Source organism: Coffea arabica, chromosome 7e, assembly GCF_036785885.1.
Source record: "Coffea arabica cultivar ET-39 chromosome 7e, Coffea Arabica ET-39 HiFi, whole genome shotgun sequence".
NCBI lineage: Eukaryota > Viridiplantae > Streptophyta > Magnoliopsida > Gentianales > Rubiaceae > Coffea > Coffea arabica.
The window spans coordinates 12,286,332-12,311,215 of NC_092323.1; the positions used below are offsets into that span (position 1 = coordinate 12,286,332).

The 24,884-nt window shown below is 36.8% G+C and overlaps 2 protein-coding genes across 3 annotated transcripts; one reads left to right on the forward strand and one right to left on the reverse strand.

Moving 5' to 3' along the window:
• The first annotated feature begins 7,310 nt into the window (after positions 1 to 7,310).
• LOC113701798 (mechanosensitive ion channel protein 2, chloroplastic) lies at positions 7,311 to 15,414 on the forward strand. Of its 2 annotated transcripts, XM_027222599.2 has the most exons (15): positions 7,312 to 7,446; positions 7,721 to 7,792; positions 7,924 to 8,114; positions 8,219 to 8,278; positions 9,052 to 9,209; positions 10,225 to 10,348; positions 10,438 to 10,535; positions 10,629 to 10,742; positions 11,141 to 11,201; positions 12,070 to 12,219; positions 12,380 to 12,490; positions 12,785 to 12,952; positions 13,067 to 13,180; positions 13,623 to 13,679; positions 14,117 to 15,414. In XM_027222599.2, exons 3-15 carry the CDS (start codon positions 8,037 to 8,039, stop codon positions 15,095 to 15,097), a joined length of 2,274 nt encoding a protein of 757 aa, XP_027078400.1. In that variant the 5' UTR covers positions 7,312 to 7,446; positions 7,721 to 7,792; positions 7,924 to 8,036; the 3' UTR covers positions 15,098 to 15,414. The 2 variants fall into 2 exon arrangements, with proteins under 2 accessions (XP_027078401.1, XP_027078400.1); XM_027222600.2 differs by lacking the exon at positions 7,721 to 7,792 and having other exon boundaries at positions 7,311 to 7,446.
• Positions 15,415 to 16,805: 1,391 nt separating this feature from the next.
• On the reverse strand, positions 16,806 to 21,696 carry LOC113702421 (O-fucosyltransferase 31-like). Its single transcript, XM_027223632.2, has 10 exons — positions 21,231 to 21,696; positions 19,901 to 19,963; positions 19,740 to 19,821; positions 19,501 to 19,571; positions 19,290 to 19,378; positions 18,965 to 19,168; positions 18,391 to 18,661; positions 18,028 to 18,255; positions 17,709 to 17,906; positions 16,806 to 17,356 (listed from the first exon to the last, which is right to left on the reverse strand). Exons 1-10 carry the CDS (start codon positions 21,357 to 21,359, stop codon positions 17,147 to 17,149), a joined length of 1,545 nt encoding a protein of 514 aa, XP_027079433.1. The 5' UTR covers positions 21,360 to 21,696; the 3' UTR covers positions 16,806 to 17,146.
• Between the last annotated feature and the right edge of the window lie 3,188 nt (positions 21,697 to 24,884).

The window sequence follows — 24,884 nt, forward strand, 5'->3', positions numbered from 1 at the left end:
GCTATGTTCATGTTCATTCTCATCATAGAGATAAACTTGATCCTCGTGCTATCAAATGTGTTTTACTTGGCTATTCTAATTCACAAAAGGGATATAAATGTTTTCATCCTCCTACAAGAACCTACTATGTGTCTATGGATGTTCAATTTTGTGAAAATGAGTCTTATTTTTCTGGGCATATGTCTGCGGTTCCTCTTCAGGGGGAGATTAAAAGTAGAGAAGAGGAAGAACAATGGCTAGGAGAAAAAAGGATTTGGATCTCAGGTATAGAGAATGCAAAGGAAAACGGGGAATCCTTAGTTTTAGATGATGGTCAGGAAAATAAAATTGAAACTAATAGTGAGAGACCCGCTCACCTCTTTGAGAAAGGATATTCTAGGAGAACAAAAGATACCACTGTTATGCCTCCTGATTCTTGTACCTCCCTTAATGATAGTACCTCCCTTGTTGATACTACCATGCTATCGAATGAATCTTCCAAGATTGACACTAAGGTATGTACTTCTTCTGAAAGTCTCGACTCATATCCTAATATTGATCAGAATAGAAGATATCCTCTTCGTGAACGAAAAGAACCTGATAGACTTGGTTTTTCAAAAGCTTCCAATGTTTCTTATCCAATTTCTGATTTTATATCCTATCACCGGTTGTCTAAGGCTAACTTGACATTTGCTCTTCAGTTGTCTTCTGTATATGTTCCTAGTCATTTTCAGGAAGCCCTTGATGATCCTAAGTGGAAAAATGTAATGGTAGAAGAAATGATGGCTCTCCAAAAGAATTCTACTTGGGAAATGGTTGAGTTACCAATGGGAAAGAAGACCGTAGGGTGTAAATGGGTATTCAATGTCAAACACAAGTCTGATGGGGCAGTTGAAAGATACAAAGCTAGACTGGTTGCAAAAGGCTACACTCAAACCTATGGTATTGACTATCAAGAGACATTTGCACCGGTTGCCAAAATGAACACTGTTCGAGTCATATTGTCACTTGCAGTTAATTTAGACTGGCCTCTACGACAATTTGATGTGAAGAATGCCTTTCTTCATGGTGAGTTGACTGAGGAAGTTTTCATGGATCCTCCTCAAGGGTTTACACTAGAAGAAGGAAAGGTATGCAGACTGAAAAAGGCATTGTATGGATTAAAACAATCACCAAGGGCATGGTTTGAAAGATTGAGTCATGCCATGGAGGAGTATGGATTCAAGCAAGCTTCAGCAGATCACACGCTGTTCTATAAACGTAACTACAATGATATTACCGTACTTCTTGTCTATGTTGATGATATGATTGTAACAGGTAATAACAAAGAAGAAATAGAGAATCTTCGAAGCTACTTGGCCAAAGAATTTGAGATTAAAGATTTGGGGACTCTTAAATATTTTCTTGGCATTGAAGTATCACGGTCTAAGCAAGGACTCTTCCTTTCCCAAAGGAAGTATACATTGGAACTCCTAGCTGAAACTGGTATGTCTGCGTGTGAGCCGATAGATACTCCGATTGAAGTGAATCATGGCCTAGCCTTCTTTTCTGATCAGATTCCAACAAACAAGGAAAGATATCAAAGGATCGTGGGTAGACTAATCTATTTAACTCATACCAGGCCAGATTTAGCATATGCAGTCAGTGTTATTAGCCAGTTTATGCACAATCCAAGTGATCAACACATGAATGTTGTTAATCGAATCTTGGCTTACTTGAAATCAGCTCCAGGAAAAGGTGTCTTATTCTCCAAACACGAACATTTTGATGTTGTTGGATATACAGACTCTGATTTTGCTGGTAGCAAGTTAGATAAAAAATCAACTTCTGGATATTTGGCTTTTGTTGGAGGCAACTTGGTGTCTTGGAAAAGTAAAAAACAGAACGTGGTTTCATTATCTAGTGCAGAGGCTGAATATCGAGCTATGCATCATGCTATCACAGAACTCTCTTGGCTGAAAATTCTCTTAAAGGAGATTGGGTTTGGTCCAAAAGGTCCTATGGTATTATTTTGTGATAATATGGCAGCCATTAAGATTGCAAATAATCCTGTTCAACATGATCGGACAAAGCATGTTGAAATTGATAGGAACTACATCAAAGATAATCTTGATTCCGGGACAATTGAAATTCCCTATACTAGAAGTTCAGATCAGTTGGCTGATATTATGACTCATGCTGTTACTAGTAACTTATTCAATGCATCTCTATCCAAGTTGGGCATTTGTGATATCTATGCCCCAACTTGAGGGGGAGAGTTGGTAAGAATACAGCTATGTAATTAGTCTAAGATAGCTGCTGTAATTAGTCTAAGAATACAGCTATGTAATTAGTCTAAGATAGCTGCTGTAATTAGTCTAAGAATACAGCTGTATATAGTCAGTAATTACAGACTATATACAGCTGTACATGGCTGACCATTTAACCTAGTTACTTGTATAAATAGATCAATGAAATATATGAAATATAGACTTTTTAGCATAATTAATAACTTGTTTATCCAACATTGCAATTCAATGGGCCAATAAACTGCTAACAACTGATTGCATATTTGATTTTAAAATCCCAATATTCTTCTCCAAGCAGTCAAATTCTTACTCATCTTATTTGGTTACTCGATCTACTTGCTGAACATTTTTCGTTATACATAGCCATTCACTATACACCCATCTGACGAATTTGCTGATTTGATCAAAACCAGACAGTGGTAAAGTGAGGGTCCAGACATCAATTTGATTGCTCTCTACTCTACCCACGTAAGCTAGTACATAGGGCTACAAAATTAAAGAGCTAAATGCACAAAGAATTGTAGATAATGAACCTAACAAGCATAAAAAGCTCTTTTTCTTTTTAATTTCTTTCCTCATTCTGTAATACGAAGCATTCTCTAGAACTAACATAAAAACAATCAACTACAATTTGTAAATGACTATGCATAAAAAGAAATGATTGGAAAGAACAAATTTTGAATAGGCAGGGCAATGCTTCACTACCACAGACATTTTGATTAGCATATGCATGCACTGCAACTATCAATTACAGAGAGAAAAACCTACCAAAAATATTTTTAAAAAAAATTAGACATAGTACACTAAACCACAATCCAAACAAAACCGAAGTTTAAGCTGGAATTGGATTTTAAACTGAAAAAGGTCTTTTTTTTTTTTGCGATGGAAGTTTGTATTGATGCATGTGAATAACAAGAAGGGTGTGGTTTAAACCGAAAACATATATATACCAGTAAAAAGGCCAGAGAGTGTAATCAAGATCGAAGACAACAAGGCGGGGAAGTTTCTGATGAAGTCCCAGGATTTGGTCTGCCTCTTCTTTCACTTTCTTGTCATCCGCCATTGCTATCTTTTCTCCCCGCTTCGCGTGCCTAGAGGAAAGAGACAGAAAAGTGGCTTATTTGATCAATGTTTGGTGGCGTGCTGTGGAGGCGGTTTTGTTGGTTGATATTTGACTATATTCATTCTCATTGGTTGAAGTTTCCAACATTTTAGGCAGCTGTCTATACTATAGCAATGATTTTTTTTAATAATTTTTTTGGCACTCTTTATTACCCCAAAAAAGGGTAGTAATTTATATTCTTTTTAATATTTTCTCTGTTTTTCAGCTGTGTTTTTTTTTTGTCAAATGTCAACTTCTATATTTTCTCTGTTTTTCAGCTGTCGCATAACTTGCATTTAGTGTTTCTTGTGTCCTTCCTTGTTCTTATCTTAGCACTTCTTTAATAGTGCGGTATCAAACATGACTATGGTAATCAATGAAAATGATTCTAAATTCGAACTCTAACCTTCAATTCTAGGTTAAGAATACTTTTAATTATTAACAGTGGAACAAAAAAAGTAACCCTAAATATGTTTAAATTTCAAATACATTACGGATCTCTTGATAACTTTTGAATATCGAAACATTGGGCCTGTTTGGAAGCCAGGTTTTTTGACAAGTTTTTTACCTACTAGTTTTTTAACAACTTTTGCTACAGGAACCTCAAAAAATTTCTCAAAGTTTTTTACCTACACACTTAAAATATCCAAAACACAAAAAAAAAAAAAATTCCCTTCCCCTTCTCTTGTTCTTCTTCCTCCCCCACCCCAACCCACCACCACCTTCGTCGCCGGCCACCACCTCCGCCGCCGGTTCCGGTGCCGATCACCTCTTCCGGTGCCGGTCTTTTTTTTTTTTGCCCTTTTTCCCTCTCTCCCTCTTCCTCCCCTGCCATCCTCCCCTCTGTCTTTTTTTTTCTCTCTGCATCTCCCCCACTCCTCCCTCACCACCATTCCCCTTTCCCTCTGGCCGATCTGGTCGCTAGACCAGATCGCACGGGGGAGGGGGAGGGTGAGGGTGGCGGGGGAAGGGGAGAAGGAAAATTGCCCAAAAAAAAATTTTCATTTCGCTGCTTCATCTGCCGGCAAGAGCAAGGAGAGGAGGCGGGAGGAGAGGGAGAGGGAAAATATGAAAAAAAGAAAGGGGCAGAGGGAAATTGAGAAACGGGAAGGGAAACAGAGGAAGGGGAAGGGGAAGGGGTAGAGAGGGTGGCGGGGGAGAGGGGGAAGGGGCAGAGGGGATGGCGGGGGAGAGGGGAGGAAAGGGATGGTGGGCATAGGGAGTGGTGGGGGGAGGGGTGGCGGCCCAAGGGGTTTGGCGGGCAGAGGGGGGAGGAACGGGGAAGGGAGGGGGAGGGGGTGGCGGGGAAGAGGGGAGGAAAGGGGTGGCAGGGGAGGGAGAGGGAGTGGGGGAGAGGAGAAAAGAAAAAAAAAAAAAAAAAGAGGTGGTGCTAGCAGAGGTGCTGGAGGTAGGAGGCAGAGGTAACGGGGAAGGGGGAGGGGGAAGGAAGAAGAAGAAGAAGAAGAGAGGAAAAAAAAGAAAAAGGAAAGAAAGAAAAAGAAAAAGAGAAAAAAAAGAAAAGGAAAAAAAAAATTTCACCTTACAAAAACTTCTACAAAATTTTTCACATTACAAAAACTTCTATAAAAAAGTTTTTCACCTTACAAAAACTTCTACAAAAATTTTTCAAAAATTTCTACAGTGCACTACATTAAAGTTTTAGACAAACTCCCAAAAAACTCAGGTTCCAAACAGACCCATTATATCATTTACTATATGTGTTACTATTGCTGAGAAAAAAAGACCATAGATCATTATTGATTGTAAAATAAAATAGTAACTTATCGAGACTTTTAAACGAATCAAAATATATTATGCTATGAAATTATGTTACGTATTTTTTATAATCTCCAAGCTGAAATACAAATCTCTTTTTTCCTATCTCTTCATCCACTTTGGAAGGAAAAAATGCAACTGTGTTTGGATTAAGCATTTGTTAGGATGAATTTTTTAAAAAATATAAGTTTGTAATGTAATAATTTATTGAAAATAGCTTATATATGATTTAAAAAAGTGAATAATGAGAAAACTTTTTTTTAATAAACAGGTTAGGTCGGGTTGGTTGTTTGGCTTCGGTAGGTCATGTACAATATAATTATCAATGTTTTAAGCGCAAAAAAACCTCAGCGGCCATTAAATTATTGGCGGGATCATGTTTTGGCCATCGAATTATTTTTGTCAATAATTGGCTACTAAACAATTTAATCCGTAAACCCGTGACCATTTCGTCATTAATTGCTCTTAAGTTCTGAAATTAGCATTACACGTGGCAATGCCCGAGGGCAATTTTGTCCAGCAACTATGCGACCTTCTTCTCCCCTGAATTTCTTTCCTCAAACAAGCTCTGGACTTTATACATGAAATTGGTTGGCTCCTCCGTAGAAGTAAGTTGAAGTTTATATTGGGTCTTCAAGATCCCAACTTGGATACATTTCCCTTCCAGCGTTTCAGATGGCTTATAGAGTTCTCAGTCGAACATGATTGGTGTGCAGTGGTCAAGATGCTTTTGAATGTTCTGGTCAACAAACTCATGGGTGAAGAAAAGCGCTCTTCAATTGAAGATGCACCGCTGGAAAATGGGTTGCTCCATAGAGCTGTTCGACGAGATTGTAGGTCCATGGTTGAAGTCCTCATAAGATACTATCCAGATGCAGATCTGAAAAAATTAAGTCCAATCTGCTATGTATTTAGACCGATGTCAAAGGCCCTGGGGGCTTGACTCCTCTGCACATAGCAGCCGGATGCGACGGAGCTGAGCAAGTGCTGGATGCATTAACTGATAATCTTGGATTGATACAGCTCTTCTTAATATGCATACTGTTATTAGCGGAACATTCCTTTTGGAAATGGAAAAATAGTGCTCAGATCCCTCAGTAGAAAAATACGGCCTTCCTAATATCTTTGATTTGTGGTTGAAGATTTGGGGCTCCCAATTGAGTCCATATTTTTTCCTCCACATAATGTTCTATTCGGTGATTGTTTGAGGAAAGAAATTCAGGGGAGAAGAAGGTCGCATAGTTGCTGGACAAAATTACCCTCGGCATTGCCACGTGTAATGCTAATTTCAGAACTTAAGAGCAATTAACGAAGAAATGGTCACGGGTTTACGGATTAAATTGTTTAGTGGCCAGTTATTAACAAAAAATAGTTCGATGGCCAAAACATGATCCCGCCAATAGTTTAATGACCGCTGAGGTTTTTTGCCCATGTTTTAAAATCCAATTTGGACCGATCGATCGAATCAGTTGAACCATCAATTGGCCTGTTTTTCGATCTAGATTATGTTTAAAAACTAGTTATTATCAATTTTACATTAAACTAGTTGAATCACTCAGTTCAACCATCGAACTGTTGAACTGAAATGGTTTTGTGAGAACTAGTCAGTTCAACATCCAACATTAATTAAACCAATAATTTTGAATTTAGTTAACTAATCTCATTAATGACATTTCAAATTTAATAGTTTATCAATTATCCATGTATAATTATCTTCAATTAATTAACAATTTAACAATTATTGTCTTATTCTATTCATTTCTCTCTCTTCTCCATAATTACATATTAACTCTTGTCTAACATTTATGACATATAATTGGCTATATTAATTTTTTTTAAATCTTGAATGCATGTCATTTATTTGTTAATGTCTTTTAAGTTTTTTATTTTTTCATATAAACTAGTACTCATATAATTTAGGGAAATTAAAAATATATGAAATAATACTATTTAAATACCTTTAACTTATAAAAGCTATTTTTGAGTTTCAAACAAATAATACCACTACTTAGAAGAATAAAATGAGAATTCAAATGATTATATTTAACACTACCTAACCACAAGTCCTCCTGCGATGGTACCCACATAAACAATAAGGAAAATTCTCCAATTTCCACTTGGCAAGAATATGCCCAGGCATTACTGCGGGACCCACTCAACCCAGAGTAATATTCACGGCCTCACTATAAAAAAAAAAAAAAAAAAGATTCACGGCCTCCCCCGCCATCTGACTACTATTTTCTCCGCCGGAGACACCCTCCAACCACCCCTTGCATTAACTCCACAGCTCTCTAGTGCCAGGTACCAATCGACGTCGTTTTTCCCCCTCCTTTAGTTTTACTTCAATTATAATGCAAAAAAATTATAAGTTAGTTATTTTTTCTTCAATTAAATTTCTTCTTGTTCAAGGATTAGATTAATTACTAACTACGGAAATGTTTATTGACCATCAATAAGGATTTCCCTACTTTTTTATTGGAGGAAATAAAACCCTAGGTTCATATTTGGCTTTGTTTTCTTGTAAGTGATTATTTTTCTTTCTGTGTCTGACTGACAAACCTTCTTGAGAGAACAGGTAGGGAAAACTGTTGTAGATGACCGAGAAGTATTTTTGGATATGTGCGGAATGTTGTGGTTTATGGTTGAGGTGAACGAATGGAGAATCTATGATAAAAGTTTAATTTTGAGGCATTTTTATGTGAAATTGAATAAATTTCAGATTGATGATGGGTTTAAGGTGGAATTATTGATGGATTTATTCTCTGTAATCTTTTGCAGGTTATTGGGAAAAGGGGCTGTGAAGATTTATCCATTGAATACTGAGGATTTGTCGATAAAGACGGATCATTTTTATGCTGCCTGTTTTTCAAAGTTTTTAGCTTTGACCACTAATGGCTGCTGCTGGTTCTTTGCAACTTTCCCATGAATTGGGAATTTGCAGGAACCATGTATGCAATAAGCAGTTGCTGGTACAGATGCTTATTTTCAGTCACCGTTATAGTTTGATCTACCTTTGTTTTTTTTTGTTTTTTTTTCCTCTTACGGATAATTGTATCAATGTGCTCTGCTGCAGAATGTAACTGGAGGATGCAAAACTTACTTTCTTGGCAGCAATTTTACATCACTTATTTTGGTACTGTTTTCTTGCTTTTGCGAATTTACTTTATGCTTTGCTTTATTGGTGGTGTTACCTGTTGGAGTTGAATGTGTAGGTTCATCAAAGGGGGAGTTTTGTCTAGGATCCTTTGTATGTTACAATGTTTCAATGCTACGAAGATGGATTTAGCAATTTAGTTATGATTTCTATGTTGGTTTATAGTGGTGAGCTTGCTTGGGGATTGACTTCTACTCAATTCTTCCTGTGGACTTTAGTTTGACTGTGCTAGGAGCGTCATTAACAGAGTTGGAAAGGAATTAGAATGCAGTTTTGATGTAAAGATTTCTTTCTTAAGGAGAATTATTTGATCCCTGACTTGATTTGCTTTTCTACTTGTTCCTATTGCTAAACCTTCTTACCATAGGGAAAAAAAATGAAGAGAAAAAAATCAAGAACAAGAAGAAGGAGAAGTTTGGCTTAATTTGGGTCAGCAGATTTATAAGCTCTGTTTTATACTAAGCTTTAGGGACTGTTCTGTTGAACTTATCGAGCTTCCTAGTCTGACTCGTGATATCCTCCCTCTCGTTGGGATATATTTTCTATAACTCAAGGGGAGATTTTATTGGTATCTCATTGAAAACTATGCTATATGCAATTTGAATTTTGAGGGTTAAGAGCTGCTATAATTAATTTTTGGTACAGCATTCTATCTTTGTGGTTTGCATGGTTTTGTTTATTTGCATGATGAAATTTGAGATACTTCTCCATGCCATGAGCAGACCTGACAGTCTCCCTTTTTTGCCTTCCAGAGGCGAAATTCTTGGACTCCTCAACTTTCGACCAGATTACGTTGGCAGACTAACTCTCTCCCTTACAAATACTATCAGTTCAAGTGTTACTCTTCACTAAGTCCTGGCCCCTCCTTCGACATTTCCACTGTTAAGAATGTCGCCTTAACACTAACAAGGTAATTGTTGGATTTGGGCTTCATTTCATGTTTGCCTTGAAGTCCAAATTTATGCATGTGTTGTAGAATTTTTTTTTTTTGCTTGCATATGCTATCATCTGTTCAGGAAATTGTCTGATAATTTATAACTATTTGCATGCATATGCTATCATCGATTCAGGTAAAACAACAAGAAATTCGTAAAATTCAAATAGAAAGGGAGTCAGATGCAGATTCTCAAGTTTCCTTTCATCAATGCAGCCTTAACTACTTGACATAAATGAAAATGTAGTATGATTGATAGATCAGTCATTGGCTAAATCCTAATGTGGTTCCAAAGAACATTGCTTGGCGGTAATTGAGGCAGGTTGTGTGAAATATAAATATTATTTTTGGGACCTCAGTCTCTTAACTACATGCTTCTTAATTAAAATAGGAGCATCAATTTTAGACTTGTTAGTGTACTCTATCATTATCCATAAAATCTGATCTTTACCTTCGGTTTCACCTAGATTTGGTAAGAACAGTGTGAAGGTATGGGAATTGAACATGCAAGTAAAATTGGAAAATGGAATGCAACTCAGAGTCATGGTCGGTTCATTTGTTTATGGCGCTAGCAGCACTTCAGGCTCAATTGCAAAATTTTTAGCTATGGTATGAGATCTATAGTCAGCTGTGACCAAAAATTGTTACTTAAAAACGTATCAAGTAAATGTTGATAGTGAATTGTTCCTTGCAGTCTATTAGACTTTGTCTCATATTCCATTGTGTTGATTTTTGACTTGAACTGTTGCTTTTTACAATTAGTGCTTCCCGATGATTGTGTGTTTTTTGAAAAAGTGCTTCTAAGTTTCTAGAAGATTCATTAGTTACAGTTTGGTTCAAAGTATATTTGGATGAAATTGAAAAATTGGATATTGCAAACTGGAAAAAGTTTGATAAATTTCACCCCGTTTCTAAATGGCTGTTAGTTTCCCACCATGTCTTTTATTGCAATTTTTTTCCTCACTTTTTTTGGTTTAAACTTGACAAGCAGGTCATGCAACAACTTACAGGGTAGTGCTTTGGTGAATAAGTTGGTTCCTGCAGTAGGTTTAGTTATTTTTGCATTATGGGGTCTTGGGCCACTTATGCAGCAAAGCAGAAATATATTTCTTCACGTATGCACTCATCTCTACTTTCCTTTCACAAAATTCTTTCTTCTGTTTGTGCTGTGCTGTTGTTAATTATAAATTCCATGATCTTGCAGAAGAGTGATAATAGTTGGCAAAAGAGTAGCACGTGTTATGTTTTGACCTCTTATCTTCAACCATTGCTGCTATGGACAGGGGCTTTACTTGTCTGCAGGTTAGTATATTCATTCGGAAGATGAACTGTCATTTGATGAGAGTAACAATCATGTGACTTGCCGTATTCTTAATATACTGACTTTTTCTACAGAGCATTGGATCCAGTAGTTCTTCCAACCGAAGCTAGTCGAATTGTCAAGCAACGGCTGTTAAATTTTGTAAGATCATTGTCGACAGTTTTGGCATTTGCCTATTGTTTAACAAGGTGAGTGATGTTCGTTGCAGCTCTAGTTTATCAGAAAATTTTCTTGATTGCTCTAAATGGGTCGATATAAATTTCCGGCCCACTTCTGGGACTTTGTAGAGTTGATAATATTGGTTCTTCTTGAGCTTCATTGGACCATAGTTTAAGATCTGTGTTGAATCACTTTACATTTTTAGTCAATTTACTTAAATTCTAGTAATTATGTGTAAAAATTTGTGTACTATGTTTTTGTAGAACTGAATTTTAACTTCTTTTGGAACCATTCTCTTGCTTTCTAAGGTGCCAGTTATTTTTTTTCTTGTTTTATCTTGTATTGGATTTCCAATTCAGGTCAAACTGACACTACATTTCTGATGGCTTCTTATGGAACTAAGCAGCTATTGATATTTTTTTTGCAGTGTTATTCAGCAAGCACAGAAGTTTTTTATGGAGACAAATGAACCTGCTGATAGTAGAAATGTATGTACATGTGATATATCTTGCAACATGCTTCAATTTTACTTTTAAATCCTCTCAAGGACAAATTAGCTAACATTACTAGAACAGCATGGATTTTACTCTTTTAGTTCTTGTAGTTATTGAATTTACCGGACCAAAATTTCATCACAACTGAGGCTATTTCTCTTCTATATTTCCACAGTTCAGGTTATGGATATTTAAGTAGTCATATTTTTGAGAATCCTCTAAAATTTTGCTCGACTTTGTGTTGTCCGACTTGATGTGCTCGTGATATTTTTTTTCCCCTTCATTCATCAAATCATTCATGGTACTCCTGTTGTTTGGTAATCAAATCTCATGTAGCTTCCTTATAGTGCGTAGAGTTTAGGTGCCATCAATCTAAACAAGTCTTGAGGTACAGCTTGAACAAGTGGAATTTTTATTCGTGCACCTAAGTAACATCTCCTGCTGCACATTCTCTGTAGCATGCCTTTCCGCCTAGGCAGGTTGGTTGAATTGAATACCAATAGACAGAAATCACAAGATGCTAGTCAATCATCATGTACTCTAACTAAATCACTATCCAGGAAATGTATCCATATTTTTTCTGATGCCAGTTATTGCATTTATTTTGCTTTTGTCAGTTTATTCAGCTTTTCCTGCTGGCGCATGCTTTTTTAGTTTTCTAAGTACGGTCTGGTTGTATCACGTGCTTGTATCCTCTTTAGTCTTGTACTCTGTTATTTTCGTTCGAGCAGATGGAATGAGCTTTTCTGATGTCTGCTTATAAGAATTTTTAATGAAGAATACGGGAACCAAGAACAAATGGAGGCAGCGTTTGTAGTTGTCTTGGTGATGTAAACTATTAGGATTTCTTGCTTATTTGCAGATGGGCTTCCAGTTTGCGGGAAAAGCTGTATACACTGCCGTATGGGTTGCTGCTGCCTCATTGTTCATGGAGTTGCTGGGTTTCTCAACCCAGAAATATCTCACTGCTGGAGGGCTTGGTACTGTCTTGATAACACTTGCTGGTCGTGAGGTATGATTTAGATGTCTTTTCTTCTCAAGGGTTTATCCTTTTTCTAGTTGCAATTTCTTTACTTGGTCCAGGGATCTTGGTAGATTTACACATATTTTAAACATGATTTTATGCTTGTTTTGTACTTCATTTGAATTGTTTCTGCTGTTATTATGCGCAGATCTTTACCAATTTTCTTTCAAGTGCAATGATTCATGCGACACGGCCATTTGTTGTGAATGAATGGATTCAGACAAAGATTGAAGGCTATGAAGTTTCTGGTACTGTCGAGGTTGGTATTTTGGTTCTCTGCAACTTCTCCCGCTGTATTTTACTTCTTCTAGGTGAAGAAGGGCTGAAGGAAGGAGAGAGAGAGAGAGAATATTTCTGTTCTGAGATTTTTTTTTTTTTTTTTATGGACAGACTACAGAGTGCTGTAGATGCACCTTAAATTTTTCCGAAGTTGATTTATGAAATTGGTTTTTTGGGAAGAGAAAATACTCCCAGAATTTTCTTGGTTTTCTTTTTGCAGACTTTTAGTAAATTTTTCCTTTTTATCTGTATTTATGTCTTTGACATTTTGCAGCATGTAGGGTGGTGGTCACCAACAATTATAAGGGGTGACGATCGCGAAGCTGTTCATATTCCAAACCACAAGTTTACAGTCAATGTTGTCAGAAATTTAAGTCAAAAAACTCATTGGCGGATAAAAACTCATCTAGGCATCAGTCACTTGGATGTGAACAAAATCAACGTGAGGCCAGATTCTGGTTATACTTACCTTGGAATGGACCAAACTTTTGAATTTTGGTGTTGTTTTCTAAACTTTGACAATTGACATTTCTCTTCTTTTTTTTTTTTTGGGCAGAGCATTGTTGCTGACATGCGCAAAGTTTTGGCAAAAAATCCCCAAGTTGAACAACAGAAGTTGCACAGAAGAGTATTTCTGGAAAATATTAATCCAGAAAACCAGGCCTTGTTGGTCAGTTTTAACTCTTGAATTCTTACTTGCTGTATGTGTTTGTTCAGTTTATGCAACTGCTAGATCTAAGGTCGCTTAACATGATTATAAGGATTAACGGATGTGTCTGTACTTCGTCTATTAGCCAATAAAAGTTCTGACTGCATATGGTCTTGCATTCAATTGACTTTTCCTCCATGCCTATTAAGATGAGAACTTCCCATTCCTTTTCTGTTCAGATGTTGTTCTGTTTTAACTCTTAAAGAATCTGGCACCTTTTTGCTTATTGATAAACCAAAAATTTACTACCTTCCCATATCAAGTCCTGCTGACATTGTGTCAAGAGGTTGAAAATACTTAAATACTCATGTTTTCTGTTATTTGAAGTTTTTGTGTTCACCAGGACTCTTTCAATATTACAGATTTGGAAAACTTTAATTGATGTATCATCTCCATTTTGCAGATCTTCGTCTCGTGCTTCGTGAAAACCTCTCATTTTGAAGAGTACCTATGTGTGAAGGTGAGATGAAAATTTTGTCAGAATTCCATTTAGTCAATACTGGGTCAAAGTGGTGCGGTATTGTTCTATTGATGCACTGTTATTTAAAATACAAGCATGAGGATTATTGAATTTCTTGTTACTCACAGTTGAGCTCTGGCATTGATGGAAGGCATGAGATACATGTTAGGGAACTGAATATACAGAAAAGATAAGCAAATAGCTTGATTAGTTACAATACAACTGTGCTAGTAAACTGCAGCTGCTTTTAAAAGTCATCTCCTGCAGTAATGTTTGGTTGTGTGACTGAACATAGCTCGGCTATTTACCTTTAATGCGTTTATTAACTAAAAAAGTAAGCAGAAGTTGTTCCAACACTCCAAATGGGATTCCATCATGTTCTAAGTTGGAAATATGCAAAGATCAGCTAACTTGGTTTCATTTTTCATGAGAAACAGGAGACTATAATGTTGGATTTGCTTAGAGTCATCCGGCATCACCGAGCTCGACTTGCCACTCCAATCCGTACAGTTCAAAAAATATACAACGATGCTGATATGGAAAATATACCATACGGGGATTCCTTCTTTGACAGGGAGACAGCACCAAAGCGTCCATTGCTTTTCATTGAGCCCCCTTATAAAATCATCAATGGAGAAGAAAGGAAGAAAACAGATGGTCGATCAGTTCGCGGAAGTGGTGGAGAGGATGGCAAGGCTACAGTGAGGCGAATACCAGATACTAAGGCTGAGGGTAGAGGTGGAACAAATCAAGGTTCTGATTCTAAATCTAAAGAAACACCTTCATTTAAGGCAAAAGAGACATCAGCAACTGATTTGCAAGCTGATACCAAGGTTGGAGAAATGTCGAATCCTGATTCCAAAGAGGGGGTCTCCAAAGTTGAAGCAAAGCCTTCTGCGGATCCAAAAGTCAGTGATAAATTTCAGGTCAAAACGTCATCAGCTGGAACAAAGAGTGAAAGCAAGTCAACTGAATTGCCAACTGTTGACTCCAAGATGCCAGCTGATGGCAAAATTTCCAACAAAAGCCAACCTGCAAAAGCTGTTCAGGGCGGTCCTATGGGCAATGCTGCTGGAAATACATCAACTAACTTACCAGAGCATGGAGGCGAGAAACCAGCTACCACATCCTCTACCAAGCAATTGAAGCAAGAAGATGATAGGCCACCCCATTCACAGCCATCTTCAACAAAACCTGTCATGGAAGAGAATATTGTTCTCGGCGTTGCTTTAGAGGGCTCAAAGAGAACGCTTCCAATCGAAGAAGGCATGGTTTCCCAACCAAATTCTTCTGAACTGAAGGAACTGGCTAAATGTCACAGTGGCAACGGTACTCCACTGGTAGACAAGGACAAAAAGGAGATTCAACAATCAGAGAGTTCTAAGTCCGCTTCTGATCAGTTGGATCAGCAAGAGTAATGGGCTTTTGATTGCTCTATTGTTGGCTTAATCAACAGAAGTTGCGAAGCCCTCCTTTGTATCAGGCTGCATTTCTCACTGACTTGTTAGTCGCTATAGCAAGATTAAACATTGTTCTTTTTAGATCACTAGTTAGGGAACTCGTTGCCGTTATCCAGTCGCCTGTATATACTAAACAGTATTCGGATCAAGAGAAAGAATAGAAAAAAGACTTAAGTGAAATAATAGAGAACAACCATACATCAGTGTGAAAATTTTTTCTATTTCATTGATGTCAGCTGCTGGTTTTGCAATGGTATGTTCAAGAATTAGCACGATGCTGCATCCTATTGCTGTCTTTTTTTCTTTTTTTTTTTTGAATTATTATCTTTTGGCTTTAATACTGTGAAGTTGAAGCGATAGGCACTTGCTTCTTCTCCCAGCATTGTCTTGATAATTTGACTCGAGCAACTTACCTCCAGCTTTTCCATTGATATTCCTGTCTCTCTGTACCTGGTATCTAGCATCAATCTTTTTTGTTCGTTCATTCGTCATTGTGTTAATTTAGAATTGTAGATTAATGATAGATGTTTTCTTATGAGGACATGCTTTTCACCTACAATTTGTGCAAGGAAATTACTGAAACATGGAGCTGCATCAACAAACGAGACTGCACACATCTTATGACAGAAAACTATGAGAGCATTTAAAAAAAAAAAATATACTCCAGGTCTTTAATTTAATGCCTTCAATGATCACAGTCTTCTTCATCCTCTTGTATACCAGCTACAATCCCCTCAATCAAAGTTTCATTAGATTCTTCAACTTCAAATCTCTGTTCCGGCCTTGTTCCCTAGATGATTTGACTAAGAATGGTGTCCCGTGAAAGGATGCCTTTATTTAGCTGTCGCTCATCTGATGTAGGGACATCTGCTCCTCCTTTTTATATAGTACATGTTTTGATAACTATTTATACAACTATTTTCCTTTTTTATTTTAAAAAAAAAAAAAAAAAAACTAACTACGCTGCACATCTTCCTTTTCTTTTGGTTTAGCTCAAAATTTCTATTTGTTTATTGCTTTACTTTTTGGTCGTATATGTTCAATCATTATAACAAATCTCTGTTAAACCCTTAAATGGAGTTTATAAAATTTAGCAACAACACGTACACATCACAAATAGCTTTTCGCATGTATCAATAATGTAAAGACAAAAAACAAAAAAAAAAAAAGGAGCATCGAACTGCGAACTTCTTACTTTTATAATTCTACCAACCTTTTTCAAAGGGTAACTCATCATCAATTTCTCAGCCGACAAACTTTCCGCTTGTTTTTCAGGTCACGGAGGGCTAAAAGCATAGATGCTGCAACACATGTATAAAATAAGCAAGCAAAAAAGGTTTAATGATTATGATTAATCATTAGTTGATTTGCTTTGCTGTTCCCATTTTCTCAACGAGATTTTCAAGAATCATGTGAAAACTGTCCCACATTGTGATTAATGGAGACACCAGAAGTAGGAATGGATCTTGCTTTTTCCAAAATTATTCTTTTTCTCGACAAACCATCAAGTTTAAAGGACCTTCTCAGTGAATGTACAATCCAGGTTGGCAAGAAAAGCACATTTCACCAGCAAGAATGGGTCCATAATTTTAGGCCTTATGTCATTTCAATCAATGGTTAACTGTCGTGGGCCTATGACAATTTCCTTGATGAGCTGTGTGTTCCCTTGGACAAAAAAATCAATCACATAAATGAATGGTAGTATGATACAAGAGAGCTTTTGTCTTTGATAGGCTATTCATGATTCTGCTATCAATTCTGACCAAACAGAACACAACCCCACATTCTACTAAAGTCTCTCTCACTCCCTATCATATATATCTCACAAGTGAAAATAACACGAATGGCTGTACCAGAGGAGGGGTCGCACTTTATTCCTACTAATCACTTATTCCTTCTAACATAAGCCAACACAGCTAATAGATGCATGTACGGATGGTAAAATCTGAGAGGGCAGGCACCAGTGGTAGCTAATTCTTCAATCCAAGAACACTAGAAGCAGTAGTATTATGCTTGGCACATGCAATCAGGAGCAGGATAGGTATAAAGGGACTGCTCTTTCTTGCGTAGTCTGATAATCCCTTGTCTATTTTTATGGCCTTCAATTATTGCCTCTTGGAACTCAGGCCAAGTCAGGTTTTTATTTAGGAAGAGAGGGCCTAACAATGCCATGTTAGGCCTTATGGTCTTCATATTGATATAAGTTCGATGTCCCACCTGTACAATTTTCAACATTTTATTAGAATCAGTGTATTAGAAGAACTTAAAAAGGACAGGATCAGCAGAAATAGCAGATTTTGAACGTTATCAGACAAAATGAAAGCTGTAATAAAAGTTGCAAGTAAATTCCTCAACTAAACTGCACTTTCCTATAATAAGAATAACCTCATGTAGTAATTATAGACTTAGATTCTGCAAGTAAGTTTTGGCTGAAACTACTTTTGAACAAATTCTTGAGTCCATGGAAACTACTTTTAACCCCACCCTCTCCTGCAAAGGAAATATCTCTAATAAAGAATTTTGGTCACAGAAGTGAAATTATATAGTGGCAATTAGCTGTACATCTTACCATGGCATTGTGCATATTTCCTGGAGAAGCAGAAACAAATATATCGCTGTGCATGCTGACATAGTAATCAACCGCAGCTAATAAGGAAGCTTTTCCTTTAATCTTGACTCTTTCCTCTGAAGACGCAAGGCTCTTCTTATCTTCCATAAGCGGGAACAAGCTTCGTAGGGTTGAAATCCTGGCTTCGCCACCATAGACCTGGAAAGGATGATACAGCTAACTTCAGAAACCATGGATGAATACTTTTGTAAAGTAAATCTAAGCTTTCAAGCGGTAATTATAATGTTTAGTATATTATGATGGCTCCAATAATACAAACCTTATGGGATGCCAGATATAGGCGGGTATTGTTGTCAAATCCCAAAGCTGCAAGCACAAGTCCAATCTCTTCTGGTGTCAGTGGGCACCGCCCCTGACTTCTCAACTCCTCATCAGTAAATTGAGAATTCAAGACCCTTCCTTGCCATATTACTTGGCGATACTTTGCCAAAGCCAGTTTTTCAGCCTTGCCCCCTCCAAAATCACAAGCTGAATGAGCAGCCATATCCTACAAAAGTAAGCCGGTCAAGGAGGAGTGAAGACATGGAATGCAATGCAGAGACATCCTCGGCCAAAAAGATATGTTGCAAACTATTATCTGATAAAGATGTTAATCTCTATTTGCCTGAAGATTCAACGATACCTTATCAAACCGAAGATGTAGGACAACAAACTTCCCTGCTGCCTGGTCGTCTCTAGAACCACTAACCTCCCTGATGTAGTTATCACCCACCATCTCATTCCTGCTAGGGGAATACCTTAGGCGACTGACGAGAGCGTCTCCAAGAGCTCTGATGTGAGGCACAAAAACTAAGGCTTGAAAGTTCACTTTGCAGCGCAAGCGTTGGATTTCCATAGGCATGTTGTCAAAGTCCAATCGGTGAGAAAATGGAGCGATTGCGGCAACCCCGTAGCTGACGATTTTCAGCAATGTTTCAGTGTGTCAGTGGAGGTTCTTAAAGCGAGTGACGGCTACTTATACAACTAATAGGTCAGAAAACAAATTGAACACAAGTATCCAAATGGGCAGACTTTTTGTTCCCAATTCTTCTAAAAATCAGAGGAACAAAATATATCCAGTTTCAAACAAATCATATAAGAATTGCATAGTTCAAACCTTAATGAACTAACAATTTACAATAAACAGCATTCTTTGGTGATAAAAAATCCATTTGTTGCTCTAATTTTCAAAGAAAAACTTCAAGTTTTTCACCAACCTTTGCAGGACAGGCAAGACATTCTCCAGATACCAATGAGCTGAAGCACGAACAGGAGCTGTTTTAATTCTGGTAGATCGAATGGCTGCAGCATAATACTCCCGAGTGCTCCATGAGTATTCATCAGGCAACTCCTTAACTACACGAATATCATCTTTAAGTACGCTGATGAAGTGATCCACATCAAAGATTTCCATAAATGTGCTGCAGAAAGAATGCAGAGAGTGTGGGCCATTTCACCTAAATAGTTCATAGCAACGCTACTGCAAAAATCTCCAAAAAAAAAAAAACAAATTTAAATCAAAAGCAATTTCTTTAGAAGGACCTTGAATCTTGCCAAACAGGGTTGACTTCCAGATAAGGGATAACAAGGGTTGCATTCAGAATTTTTGCAACAGCAACAGCATCACAAATCTGTTCTAGACAACAAAAAAAGTATTAGGGAATATGCAGATCCCAAAAAAAAAATTTTGTAGTTGCATAAGTTGTGCTTTTTGTTTTTGCACTGAGCTAGTGAGATAACTGTTAAAGCTTACCCCCATTCTCTGCTGATTCAGTCCGCCATCTAGGAACACCTGAATGTAACCTTCTGATGATTCAGGCAATCCTGGTTTAAAAAAAAAAAAAAAATTATGAAGTCCATCAAGGAAGATCAACAGAATAATCTTTATATACGTATTGCATGCCACAAATTTAAATCTCACCCCTAAACAAATATCTTAAATAATGTACAGCTACTTCAAAATTCTGTCAAAAAACCCTTTTCACCACTTACTTGATGCTATGCCCAAGACTTTGCACGTTTTCCATTCTTGTTTAGGCAATGGTGTCCATAATTCAGACTGCTGCTCAAGTGACTAAACAAGAAAGGACATAAAATACTAAATAAAGATTTCTAGTAAGAGAAATTTTCAAGTATACTTAGTAAAGGCTTACAGTTTCACGCTGCAAAGCACCCTTGAGTAGACGTGAATGCCTAGGTTTTGGAGTATTCCACTCCTGCAGAAAGAAATTAAGTAATGAATAAGTGAATTTCAATTGGTTTAAACATCTAAGTACAAACACTGAGCTAACTAAAACAGGTTAATATGCAAATATGGCCATAACTCCATAATTCCGAACATAATCTAGGTTTGATGTGAATTTAAATATCACTTAGCAAACAACTCTATACTATAGCATACCCTATTGATCTAGTTGCTTTAGAGATGTGCCAAAGGACACAGGCATGCGTACTAGGATTAAGCTAAGTCTTTTTCAATGTCATTTGGTAACAATTATCCAATTATGCCATCAAAGGAGAAGCAATAGGACATTACCAGCAGAATTACATCATTTCAAGCCAAGCAACAACTAGTTCACCCCTTCATGCTTTGCCAACTTAGCTCGGAAACTCATTAGACTTCTCCTAAACCTATGTTAAGTAACCTACAAAAGAACTAGGCAAATTACTTAAAACATGTTATCTTGGATGACATAATGCTCTGGGGGCTATTGACTAAGGAGGATTTTAGCTAGCAGAGTCTCCCTTTTCCGTAGACCATGTAATACCCCTTAAAACGAAGGGGGAAGACACAAAGAAAAATGAAAACTCCAACCCAATCCCCCTCCCCAAGCTAGAACTCATTTCTCATTTTTGAGTACTAATTGTGTCTCCATACCACCACAAATCAGTTGACATTTTACCAATCCCAGCCAAGCACATCCAATTCACCAAATGCATAAAACAGATTCAGTCAAACACATCAAAATACTTTTGCCCAGAAATCTGATTTGAGTTGCAAATAATCCATTACCATACAGCAACGGGGCAAAATTCCTTGCCTTGAGAACTTTATGACCATAATTAACAACCCTCTTCACGACTTGCCACTTTGGTAATAGAATCCATCAAATTCTTTTTAAGTGACAGATATGAATGATGATAGCAGTATCCACAAACAAAGGCTTCACCGAACTTCTGATTAGGTATTCATTCTAAAACCTAGATTTCTACCTACTCGCTCATAAACTCATAAGCAAATAAACAAACTTCCCTTCTAAAAATTTCACAACACTACATAAACGATCGTGTCTTTTTCACGTAATTATTCCTCCAAAAACAGACAAGGCAAAGCTTCAAAAAACTTCCCTTCAACCACAACTCAACAGAGAGCACAATTCAAAAAAGTCTGAACAAGCAATCCACCACTGAGAATAACAAGAATTAGCTTAACAAAAACTACTTTCCCCTACAAATTACATAAAAACTTCAATAGAAACATACCGAGATAATGGATGGTGAAGCATGGCTCAAAGGGGTAAAAAGACTAGGAAATAAAATAGGAAGAAGCAACACAAAAAGAATAGGCATAGCTCCTCTTCTGTTGTTCTGACGAGGGGGATAGCGTCCCATATGAGCAGTGGCTTTGCTCAAGCAAGCTCAAGACTTGATTTTGATAAATAAGGAACCACCAAGTCACAATCTTGAACCGCTACCCAAGTGATTCTCATGGAGGGGAGACACAGTAAAGAGGGGCCATTATCATTACCAACCTCAGCGAGAGCAGCAGCTGTAGTTAAAGCATCTCACATGGGCACCTCTCTCCACATCTCTCTTTTTGTGTATATTGAAGGGAAAAACCCACAAATCTTAAAGGCACCAGCTGCCTAAAAAATATTGAGTTCCTCTCCTTTTTGCTTGTGCCTAATGATAGTGATAAACGCTTATATGTAAATGGTGTCCTCTTCAGATTGAGAGTCCAGCCTCCCAACGGATAGATTTATTGTTACAACAACAAAGACTAGTTCTGCTGCTATTTCCCCTAGATTCTGTCATATGGGTTGGGAGTGAAAACCGAAAAGTGAAAAAAACAGCCCACCGAACTTTGGAGGGTACGTGGCAGCAATAGAACGAGGCACAGTGTCTTTTGTCGTCCTCGAGCTTAGCTATGCTTTCTCAGTTGGCTGGTTTACTTTTAGCTTTGGATTCATATTGGCTTTTATCGCAATAGCACTTCATTTTTGCAGAAATGACAATGGGATTTGGACCCTTTCGGTTCACCACCGACACTTGGACGGGCTAGAGTGATCCGAAGAATAATACCACCAGATTTATGGTGCCCTTAATCATTAATGCTCACTATTTGGTGTTTTTGGGGGGGAGTGGGTGAGTTGGTGTAAAATGTGGTGAATCGGAAATGCATAAATCTTTGTTTAGAACTCCTATGTTCCGATGTGAACTATAGGAAGACTTTTGCGTCTTTTAATCCTTGCATTGGAATGTGTGGTCCTTTGTATAAAATGGGAGACAAGGAATCCAACTACCTATCTATCATCCAAGAAACTTCTCTTTTGGTTTTGGTACATCTCCCGGGTTTAATTTCATCATGGTTCTTGAGTCCCGTGTATTTGGTTCTGAGATTAGTACCTTGCTTGATTTTTGATTTGGAATAAGTGATTTCATAAACTTCTTTAACCATATAAATTCTTGATAATCTAATAAATTCTTGATACAGCGTTTAACCATATAAACTCTTAAAATTATTTAAGAGCTATGGTGAATTAATATTCATGAGTATAGTACTCAAAATGTGCCGTAGAACTCCCATAAACTTGGACAGAGGAATGTGCAAATGACTTTTATCCCACATTTTTGGAAATACTTTGGTTTGGATGAGGTTTATATGATGTTGGGATCAATTTTACCACTCCCATGGCTATCTAATTTTATATTTTCTACAAAATTGGGATAAAGTTGGCTGGGATAATCAGTCATTATTGTATATTTTCTCTCTCTAAAATTGCAATGGCCGATTCAGATCCATCAAGGGAGTTGAGGGAAGCATGTTGAGAATAATCAGGGGCACAGATAATTACAAGTCCAATTTATTTGCTGATAAACCAATATTCTCGCACGTAAAGAGTAAAATAAGTAAATAACCTTATACTTTCCTTTGTTAGGTTTATTAGAATATATATTTCGTTGTAAATTACCGCGTAGTAAGATAAAATATTATCTTGCACCCTTCAAGTACATAATAGTAACAATTTATTTTATAAAATTTATATTCATTTTGAATTTTGAATATCTAAATTTGAAGTATATCCATTCCCTATTTTTCAATAATGCATGCAGAGGAATTTAGTAAGTATCTATAAGTTGAATCAAAATCGGATTTCCAGAGCATGGATTTTATATTAAGGAAGTCATAATACTCTCAACCTTCTACTCTGTACTAGTACATAGAATCCTGTGTGTTTGAATAGAAGATTATTTGAAATATTATTTAAAATAACTACTATAGCGTTTTTTGCAATGTGATGATGTGATGCGTATAAAATAAAAAAGTGATTAAAAATATAAAAATGTGTTTGTAATGCAAGAAAATAATTAGCAAATTATTGAAATCCAAACACATTTTGAAATATTTGGATGGTGGGTTATTTGAAATATTATTTAAAATAATTAATTTATCACTTCAATTGTTTATATGATGTATGTGAAATGAAAATATGATTGGGAACATAAAAATGTATGTTGGAAGATGTATTTATAATGCACGCAAATAATTTTTTGCCAAATAAGTATTATCCAAACACATTAATTAATTAATGTTTTCTAGCCATGAACAGCAAAATTAGATATTCCCACCACAAAATTAGTTACATCAACACTAATTGCAAATGCAATTATGCAATAAGTGATTTCCCACTTAACCTCTCTTTCAACAACCATAAATGAGGTTATAAAACTAAGTTAAAGGCACTAATAGAGATGTGATTTCAATAGTTAGATCAACACTAATTGCAAATGCAATTATGCAAGAAGTGATTTCCCACTCAACCTCTCTTTCAACAACCATAAACAGGGTTATAAAACTAAGTTAAAGGCACTAATAGAGATGTGATTTCAATAGTCAATCCACTTATATTTATAGGTTATATTCCCACCACAAAATTAGTTACATCAATACTACTCCCTCCATCCCACTTTGATAGTCCTGATTTTTTTTCACACAGTTTAAGAAAAAGTAGTTAACTTTGTTGGAACAATCAATTTAGGTAGCTATACCCTCACATTATTAGAGTACAACTTTATGGGAACTTGAATTGATGATAAAAAAAGAATCAACTCTCATTAAATAGGGTAGGTTTATAGTAACAACAACTTACATTGAATAAAAGTATTTTAGGAAAATTCAAATATAACTCCATTCTTCGATTGGAAACTGAACTACAATTTGGAACAGATAAAAAAGGAAAACAGAACTATTAAACTGGGACGGAGGGAGTAATTGCAAATGCGGCAGGTGATTCCCCACTTAATCTCTCTTTCAACAACCATAAATGGGGTTATAAAACTGTGTTAATGGCACTAATGGGGATGTGACTTCACCAGCCATCCACTTGTATCTATGGGTTTGAGAGCTGAGATGAATTTAAGATACCCGGTTTGTGGGGGCAGAATTTATGAAAGTACTTTTTCTGTATTTTTCCTGAGAAATGTGAAACTTTTTGACTTGCCGTACTGAAAGGGCAATTAAGCCAATCCATGAACTAACGTGGAAAGACAGTTTTGTCACTCAAGAGTCAAGACTCTCTCCAGACCCTGTTGACCCTAGTTAGTGCAGGCGGGCAGCTATCATCCTCCATTAATGGTTCTGCGTCTTCCTCCCCAAAAACTACCTAAGGTGGTGTTTGGATTTTTTTAGAAGATCCAACAACCATTGATTGGACAGGGTTATAATTGCTGTATAAGAATTCTGGCGGGTTTAGTCGGCCTCAGAGCCACAAACAAACATTACGACAAAATAAGCAACAAAAATCCAAAGGAGGAACTAATCAGTGAAAAAAAAGGGATTAAATCCCTTTTTGAAGTGTCGGTCAGGATTTGAACCCTATTTATCGTGAATAAAACTTAAAGAAGGTATCAGAGTAT